Raw genomic sequence first — 10,017 nt, forward strand, 5'->3', positions numbered from 1 at the left:
TCTTTAAACTACAAGAAAATTATACTTCGTGGAAAATAAACTTCTTGTGTGCAAAGTTCATGTATTTGATGAAAAATGCCTTTTTTCTTATACAATTCAGCCCTTTGATTAAAAATTTAACGTTTTGTTTAAAAATTTTAATATTTTGTTTAAAACAAATTTAACAAATTTTGTTTGCAGAAAACTTATTGTTTTAGTTGAAAATTTAAACATTTGTATTAGAAGTTAGTCAACTATTAATTAAAATTAATGTTATATTTTATAATTATATTATTAACATTAATAATATGTACAATAGTAATAATACTCGTAATATATACGCGAAACATTAAATTCGCCAGTTTCTTCCATTTCTTTCAAATGAGGATCGAGATATAAATAGAAGACCACTGAAGTCTTCCGAAGCTATCAGATCGACAATCATCGTACAGCAGAAAACCGAAGTCGAGTCGTGCATTTTCGGCTTACACACGAACTCATAGTGGTAATCATGCATCTTCTGATTTGCGTCTCCCAAGCGGTAGGTATGGTGGGGGTAAATTTCATCCACGATCTGGCAGCTCTGTCTGAGAACCTCTTTCCCAGCCCCCACGTCTGCCTCACATCACATTTACTTTCGCTCTCTCTCTTTTATATGCACATCTACTCCCGTATTCCGCAGAAACAGGAAGTACAGGCACACAAACTCTTTCACCTCCTGTACGGCTTTTCCCTTCCACTCTCCTCCCTTACCTCTCCCACCCGCTTTCCTGAACACCATAATCTTGGACTCGTCCGCATTTAATTCTAATCATTTTTTGTTCAAGTATCTTCTCAACCATTTTATCATCTCCTTCAAAGCCTCTTCGCTCTTTGCTAGCAGCATTATGTCATCTGCATATGCGAGTGACCATATCCTGGCTCCTCCTACCCTAACCCCGCCCACCACTCCGACTGCTCGCTTACTCTCCATATCTACGATTAAAGTTGCAAAAAGCGTTGGCCTAAGCAGACACCCTTGCTTTAACCCCCTATCTATCCAGAAACCCTCCAAGATTTCCTCACCTCCTGTCACCTTATCTTTTGTCTCCTCATATACCTCCCTTCCCCTCTCTATCAGGCTTTGCTCCACTCCCCTCTCTTCCATCGCTTCTCAAAACCTCCCCCTATCCACCAAAGGGAACGCGCCTTGTAGGTTTATAAAAAACATGTGAACTATTGCACCCTGTTTAGCTAATTCTCTATCCATCACGTACTGCAACGCTTAAATATTGTAGATAGTACGCGTTCCCTACCTATAGCCCGCCTGCTTCTCCGGCAGTATTCCTTTCTCCTCAAAATCTTTCCGTAGCCTATCTGTCAACACCATCGCGTATATTTTGTACGCCGTATTCATTAGCACAATTCCTCTATAATTTCCCTGCCTTTCCCTATCCCCTTTTTCATACAGTGGTACGCTCAACCACTCCCTTCAGCATCTTGAGAATCCCTCCCCCCTCCATACTCTTTTCACTACTCCCTTCAGCCTCTCCCTTACCTATTGTGTGCCAAGCAGCCGCGCTTCGTTCTGTACCCACGTCCAGCCCGGCTGTCTTAGTGCTTTTCAACTTCCTTATCTGCTTCTTTATCTCCTCGTCATTTAGCTCCTGTCCATCTACCCCCTCGTTCTTCTAATCTCCTCATTTCCCATCTGTGTATCTGACCTCCTTCGTTCGTTTGCCCTCACTCCTTCTCTCATCTCACGCACATGCATACGCGGCGGCTACGCCTACTGCGCCGAACGTGGCTTGACGCTGAAAAGAGGTTTATCTGACACTTCCTGTTCGCTTCCCCTAAAGCTCCGAAAACGAGAAGTGTCGTGGAGTCTAATGTAATTATCTTTCACACGTGCTCTTCTGTCTTAACACTTCATACTCCTCTTCCAGATCTTTGTCTTTTTCTTGCTCTTTCTTCTTACACATGACCCTAAACTCCTTCCTCATTTCTACATACTCTTACCTTTGCACAGTTTCTTCCTTCCATTTCCTGTACTTCTATTCACCTTTCTCTTCATTTTACATTCTCCATCCCAATACGGCTTCACTATTCCTTTCTTCTTCTTTCTAAATACCTTTTTTTCATACAACCATTCACTTTCTCTTTCAGATCCTCCCATCAACTTGCGACCCTTCTTCCCCAGCCTGTCTGCCGCCTTTACCTTTACTGCCCTCATTTTCACCCTTCCCCCTTTTCCTCCCCACGAACTTCTTCCTCTAATCCATCTCTAACCCCTGTTTTAAATCCCTCACTAGCGCTTGCTTTTACCTTTACTGTTACCGCCTCCTGTAACCTCCATCTATAACCTCTTGGCAACTTTGGCTCTACTCTATCCTATTTCTTTCTCTCCACTCATGTCTCTACCAGCCCCTTCACATCAAATTCCTGAATGTACCTCCAGAAATCCTTATCTTTCTTCTATACCCCCGATACGTTCCAGTACAGCACCTTTAACACTCCTCCACCTTGCTTTACTTCCACCTCCTTACTTTCCAGAAAAACAATTCCCTTGCACTTCCTTCAACACCTTCTCCTCGTTCCATACCCACATTTTCTTACCTACTTTTATTTTCCGATACCGTACCTTTGCCGCTCTTCCTTCACTCATCGCCCTCCTAGCTTTGTCGTTTAGCATTCTCTGCGCATCCCTTTCCTTCCTCGTCAAATCTTGATGCATGGAAAACTTTTTATTATTAATTATATTTTTGTTTTGTCTTATTCTCCAACTTTTCTTTACAGCTCTCCAATTTTACAACCGCCACTTTATTTTACTTTTTCCCCTCCACCCTAACTTTCCCTACCTTACCTTTAACACACCCTACACACTGTAGCAGCGCTTCCACCCCCTCCCGGTCTTCCCCGCTCTTTAGCTTTAATCCTCGTATTACAAAATTATTTCTCCTATCTGCCTTCTCTCCATTCTCAATTCCATTGTCCTTATCTATTCCCTATCTGCTCTCTCCTCCTTTTCATTCCTGCCCTCTCCCTTTTTATCTTCTATCATATTCTCCACCCTCTTCCAAATACCTTTCTTCTCGTCTTTTCACCTATCAACTACTTAAATTTCTGATCTGTCCTCCACCTTCATAAGCCTTTTTCCGCACTTTCCTTATACACCCTAATCTCTTCCATCTGCTTCATTTTATCCTCTTTTTCCTTCCTCGCCGAAAACCTCCCTTTGCAATCCTTCTACATTCTCCCTCAGCATCCAATTTCGTTGTTCCGTTAATGCAAGCGTCTTTGGTCTTTTGATCTTTTGATCCACTGTCGGTTTTAGCCTTCGATTTAAATCCGCTAAAACTCGCAGAACCATAAACTGAACAATTGATCGTCTAGGGGTTGAACTCTTCCGAGATATCCTCGCGAAGGGAGGTATCCTTTTCAGCCAGATTTTGTGGCTTAGGAGAAACCCTCATGTTAATGTTCCTCCTAGTCGTGACATCACTATCTCTCAGAAGGTGTATACCCACTAATTTATAGACTTTTACTACCAGCCCTCCTCGTACTACAGGGGATTAAATATGCATCTCCCGGGCAAAGCGGGTATTTTAAAATTGTCATAACTTCCTTTCTACAAATGAGAATTGAATTTTATATAATTGATTCCTGATGGGTTTTTCATGCTCTTTCATTCTGTGAAATCTATTGTTTTTAATTTCTTAATTTTTATGAACAAATTGCTATTTAAAATGTTTATTCTACATTTTCTACTCTTAGGGCAGTTGTTATTTTTTGTACATATTTCTAAACGGAAGCTTGACTTTTTCCGATATAAATGCTGTTTGGCATTTTGGTACTGAAAATAGTTATGTAGTTATGCGAAGATATCAAAGCGAAACCCTTCCTCGCGCGCTTAGATAGGTTGGCCAGTCTTACCAGGGACTTGGTTGTATGCACGATTCTCCAGCGAAGCTGTACTAAATTCATCATAATATATTTAGTTCGCCTTTTTTCGCTCATTGTTTGCTTCTCTGAACTTAAGGCTTTTTGACTGTCCTTCCTCGGAAACGCATCATGTTCTGTTTCGAATGAAGTTTTTTTTCAGTTGTAATTGTCCGTTCTCATTTTGAATAAATGCGTGGTATTTTAGAGTGTTGGAAATTTTAATTGCATCAGTGAATCTAGATTATAGTTTTTTGATCACATCTCGATGTGATCTTCTTTCGAACTGAAAATCGCTGCTTTCGAACTTTGCTTCGAAAGCAGCGATTCGCAAAGAGATTTGAAAACAAACTTATGACCTGAAATAAACGAACAAAAACTACAGAAAAAAAGGATAAACTAATTATAATTGTATAAAACTAAGAAACAAAAACAAAACATAAGAAATCACAGAAAACACACACAAAAAATTCTAAACACTACACGTTGGCGGCTTTTACCTTTCAGAAGACTGCAGTCAGAGCAGAGTAACACAATGCAACGTTTTGATTGAGGCCAAGGAACAAATGACAGTCTATGTGATTGCCTTTTGTTTCTTGGTACAATATGAGAAACAAATTAAAATCTATTACGTGGATGTCTTTTGTTTTTCTGCTATACACGAGACCAAGTTTAATCCAGAAAAAGAAAGGACGAATCCTGTATAATTTGTGCATATGAATATTTTAAACTATTGTTAATTGATTTAAGCCTTTCACAAGTCTGTTTTACGTGACGGACATGATGAAAATATACAGCAAAACCTGAAAAAATGGAGGGGCGATGGGTGAACGCTCTCTTAAAAAATACTTGTGTTCCCTAATTTACTTATAACTATACACAAAAAATTTTGATGCATTAAGAAGCGCTGAAATGAATTTTTGGAAAGTTTCTGTACCAATGAAAAGTATGTTTGAATGAATCGAATTTGAACGAAACAACGTCGGTCGGTGCATCGTCTGGACTGGCTAACCTGTCCCAGCGCTCGAGGAAAGGTTTCGCTCGTATATCTTCGCATAACTGCATAACTATTTTCAGTCCTAAAATGCCAAACAGCAAATTTTTATCGGAAAAAGTCAAGTTTTCGTTTAAAAATAATTTAAAACAAAAAACAAAAAACTGCTCGAAGAGTAGAAAATGTTAAAGAAACATTTTAAATGGCAATTTATTCATAAAAATTTAAAAATTGAAAACAATAGATTTCACAGAATGAAAGAACATGAAAAAACCTTCAGGAATCACTCATAGAAAATTCAATCTCATTCGTAGAAAGGAAGTTATGACCATTTGAAAATCCCTGCTTTGCCCGGGGGATGCAAATTTCACCCCCTGTAGTTCGAGGAGGGATGGTAGTAAAAGTCTATAAATTGATGGGTATAATACTATCATGTAGTCCAACAAACTGAAAATTTGAAGGAAATCGGAAGACATGACTTTTAAAGTTGGGGCAGTTCAGGAATAATGCCCCATATGCCGTTTTCAAGAGGTAGTCATGATGATTTCACAATGACTTTTTCGAAACGTGCTGAAGCTCTGGGTGTTTCTGGCACCTCAGAGTGTGCATGCGCGCCAAAAACCCTCCGTTAATAGGGATAATGCTGACATCGTAACAGTCTAGCAAGTCGTCCTTGAGCTGAATTGTTCATTCAATGTTGGCGTTTCCCTGGTTAGTCGTGTAACGATATAAATTATTTTCATCTCTGCGCGTTCGATCGTTTTCAACCGCATCTGCAACTTTGTAGTGGTTCGTTGGTTCCTACAAGTAGTTAGGAAAAGGGTTCGTCGGTCTTTGTAGAGCCCCACATGCAAGAATAAGGGTGTACATCTCGCCCAGGTGACATTCATCATTCGGCAAGGTTGTTACGCCTCCGTTTAGGGGTTTTCGGGACCATCCCGGAACAATTGTCCGCGACTGCATATTAATTACTGTAACCATATTCAACAGCAGCCCTTGGTACAGGTACCCTCTAATCGCAAACTGAGGACGCGTTCGGTGGCTTTGTGAAAGGTCCTTTTGTTCGATTCCAAAGAAATCTCAACCGAAACCAAATGGCGTTAGATATGATATATTCATATTTTCTAATAAATTATTTGACACATAGATTATTGTATAAATGGAAATCATCAATTTCAGCATGAAGTCGATTGTAAAGTATAAAGAATCACATCGGTTTATTCAATACCTAAATAAAATCATAGGCAGGGCATTCAATAAATGAAAAAAGCATTTGCATCAAATAGCATGTACATAAGATAAGTTTCATAAGGCAAATTTAAAAGTAAATTTGTGTTTTCGTTCCTCAGCAGGTTTTCTGAATTTATTGAAAAAAGTGTTGGTAATTTTCGTTGAGCGCCAGGTAGTAAGGAGTAAAAACGAGGCGGGATAGATTGATTTGACATGGCATTTGACAGTAACGACCATGGTTACGATGTCGTGGCTCCGATAAGAACTGTTTGAGAGTCCTGGAGGTCCTCCTCCAGGAGTTGGTTGCGAGCTGCGGAATGTGGAGAGATGCAGAAATATCCAAGAGGATTATACAACCAAGATGCAGAAGTATATCTCAATAAGGCAAAAAAACATGTGTGTGTGTGGCAATTGAAACAGGTTACAATTCATCCTCTCGTGTTTTCAGTCACAAGAAAAGTTTATGCGAGTTTTATGAATTACCTGGAGAAACTGCGAGGATATACGCTGCAGGCTGCAAATTAAAGACAGTTTTTACGGAGCACCTGCGAAATAGTAGCCAACTTTATGAACTACCAAGTATAAAACGGCTTGCTACCCTTTTGACTATTTCTATAAGTACTGTCCCTTTTTATAATTATTGTATTTTATTGAATTTTGACGTATATAATGTTAACTTGTTTTGTGCTCCTCATATCTATTCGTACTGTCCCTCTTCTATTTATTGTATTCCCTGACTGATCATTATACTTGTCATTGCCCGTACAGTGGGTTTAACATCAGGGCCTTTAAAAGGCTTAGCGATAAATAAAGTCCTTGGAAATAATTAAGATTGGGACTCGAAAGTGAAGTTTACAATTGTTTAAGTGTTGAGGATTGCAACTTAAAAACTTTCTTTACCAAATGTTTTCATACTTAAAACTTTTACAAATTGAACGGACGAAATACTTGGCAGTTATGGTCTCTTCTGGATAAACATATAGGCACTTCGTAAATCGACTGTTTATTCCTTCTTTTACAATTGTGTTTTAAATAATTAGTTAATTTGATTTATTATCAAACGATTGAAATGTTTCTCAATATATAATATTATGAATTTGATAATTTTTTTCACCAATTACTTAATTATTATTGTTATATTGCCTATTTCAGAGTGAAGATAGTGAGAGAACTCCCTTGCTAGTGGACCCTGTCAATAGCACTACAAATATTCCCCGTATTCACAGGTATGAAATGCTTGCAATCCCATATTCACTATAATGTAAACATCAATGTGTTAATGATTATGCCACACGATACTGGTGTTATTCCATAAGGACTAGGATCGCCAATATTGTAATTGTTTACCCGTGGGTATATAAAAACATAATCCAACCTTGCAATATGCTGAAACTCACTCAAAAGATGTTCAATTAACAATTGAAATATTTTTGTCAAGTTTCAACCCTTTCTTTATGACAAAAAGGTTAAATATATAGAAAATTATGCGATTTATGATGAACTTTTACTGAAACTTTCTTGTTTAGAACAAAAATATCTACAAAAGGCATGTATTTTTGAATCTTAAATTTTTACTTTCTATTGCAAAATTATCGAAAAAATAAATATATTTTTCTTTAAAAAAGTAATATTTAAACAATCGCCTTAATTTGTTGTTTATAATTATGTTAGTCTCACGAATCTCTGATAATCTTAAACTTGAAGTTTCGACCTTCCGGTTACAAAAATGCATCAAAGCTTGTCAAATTGTTGTGTTTAAATTTATTAGTTATTTAAGGTACCCAATTTCATGTTACGATTTTTCAAAAGTCTGTAGCTAATAAACTCCGGATCCCAAATATATCAAACCGCATCAATGTAAATCTATTGATGGTAACTTTTATATTTAATTATATCAGCTACATTTTTGTATTTTTATAATCAATTATAGCTGGATTAAAAAAAATCGAACTTCTATGCTTATAAGTACGTTAAAATACGTGACCGTAAATTCACTTCGTAAAGGAAGCAATTTAAACTTGAGCGCGCTCAACTAAAATTGCTTCAGAAAAAAATGTCTGTATTTTCCGTCTTTATCAACATAAAAAGCTCATTCAAAGACCTTTTTGGGTTACTTTTATCTTTATAAATCAAATCCCGAGATGAAATTAAAAAAGATAGAATAAATTCACAAGTTATAAACAATTAAAGAAACATGTATTTTTTTGTGCAAAATTAAATCTTTAGTGATTAATATGGAACTACTAATAAACACGCGTTACTTTAGATAGAATTAAATTTTTATATTCAGTTATAAAAATGTTAATTAATTGTTAATTAGTTGTAAAAAAACGGATAAATAAACAAAAAATCTCATTTTTTCTAATGAAACTTGCCTTTCTTTTTGAAATTCAAAAGTTCAGTACTAGGGTAGAAATGATCTCATTTCTTGCAGATACTCAGAATTTGGTGTGGATATAAGGTTGCTCCAGAAACCTCAAAAGAGGCGAATTAAGTATGAAATAGTTGCAAACTAATGTGTAAAGTTCTATAGGCGATGAATTTCTTCTGAAATTACGTTTGTAATCGTTTATTATCAAACAAATTGGATTCAAAATCATTCATGGTTAAATTTTTAACTAACGTTATCAAATTAAATTCCTGGTAAAATATTCAAAAGTTTGTAACGGCTTGGTGCAAAGTTTTTCAGATGATAAACTGTTTCTGAAAAAATGGTGACTAAGTTTTCTTTTATTTACTTGAAAATGTTTATAAACAATAAAATTCTACACACATTGAAACGATTATTAAAAGGAGATAAAAGTTTGATTTTTAAAAATATGCCTTAAAAGATTGACTTGTTCACACTTTCATTTTTTACAGAATTTCCTTACAACTTCCTCTTAAAAACTAACATGCATCCACACCTTATCTCTAAGCCACCCGCTTTTATAGCCTAGCCTTCCTCGCTTCGCCTCGCCTCGCACGCATGTCGCTACTTACTGGCTTTACCTCGCATTACCAGCCGCTGCCTTCGTGGCTAATACCTAATACTTATCTACTATTTAGAGTATTTTCGCAAGATATAATTTGGCCTCGAAATTGCAATTCTGACACAGTTGGGATACAAATGGTGCTCCGATAAGAGTCGGCCTTTATCTACTAGTGTCGAAAAAGGATCGAGCGATACCCAATCGTTTTTCTCCTCCTTCTAGTAGTCTTATATCTTGTATGCATGCGCTGGAGGGAGACAGAGTGAACTGTGTGACTCTTTCTAACCTAAGGTGTTTTCCACTGGAATGTAAGGTGGCAGAAATATAAAAGGTCTCTTTCTTTCTCTCTTGGAAACAAAGTTTGCAGCTGGCTCTCTGGTGGCCGGTAGTAAACATACAAAAAGGTGATACGAAGAGAATGTATAACAGCTTATATAGAGAAAAGGTTCTAAAAAGAGTGCTCCCCGTGGGATTGAGGACTCTCGCTCTTCAACGACCAAAGATATAGGAAAGTAGAACTCGGATAACTTAAAGTGGAAGCAAACCCGGTGCTGGTAAGGGTAAGTTTAAGTAACAGGTGAAAAACACACTTTCAGAACTCCCCCGACCTTAAGCGGAGACCACAGGTCGCTTCTATTTGCGCAAATCAGTGTCCTGTCTACTTTTACGACTGGGCGTTTCCGAAAAAAAAACGTTGGTCCTTTTAGTGCTTGTTTTGCTCAGGTGCTCTCTTATTAGTATAAATCTTGTAGGGCATCTCTGATGCATGCAGGAGAAGAGTAGAAAGACAAAAAAAATCAAATCAAACAGACAAGCAAACTGACAACAACCAAAAAACTGTGATAAACAAAAAAAAAGTTCTATGGTGAGTTTCTCATCATGCAGCAAGGGAAAGGAAAAAAAATATTTATCCTCGCGAGGTGT

The 10,017-nt window shown here is 37.2% G+C and overlaps 1 protein-coding gene across 2 annotated transcripts in view; it reads left to right on the forward strand.

Moving 5' to 3' along the window:
• LOC117169647 (ragulator complex protein LAMTOR1) overlaps positions 1–10,017 on the forward strand; it is a 134,355-nt gene that overhangs the window by 45,458 nt on the left and 78,880 nt on the right. For both annotated transcript variants that reach the window (XM_033356124.1, XM_033356125.1), the window contains exon 2: positions 7,274–7,347. In XM_033356124.1, the coding sequence (XP_033212015.1) occupies positions 7,274–7,347 (74 nt within the window). The remainder of the gene's footprint in view (positions 1–7,273; positions 7,348–10,017) is intronic.

The sequence above is a fragment of the Belonocnema kinseyi genome, chromosome 3 (genome assembly GCF_010883055.1).
Source record: "Belonocnema kinseyi isolate 2016_QV_RU_SX_M_011 chromosome 3, B_treatae_v1, whole genome shotgun sequence".
Classification (NCBI taxonomy): Eukaryota; Metazoa; Arthropoda; class Insecta; order Hymenoptera; family Cynipidae; genus Belonocnema; species Belonocnema kinseyi.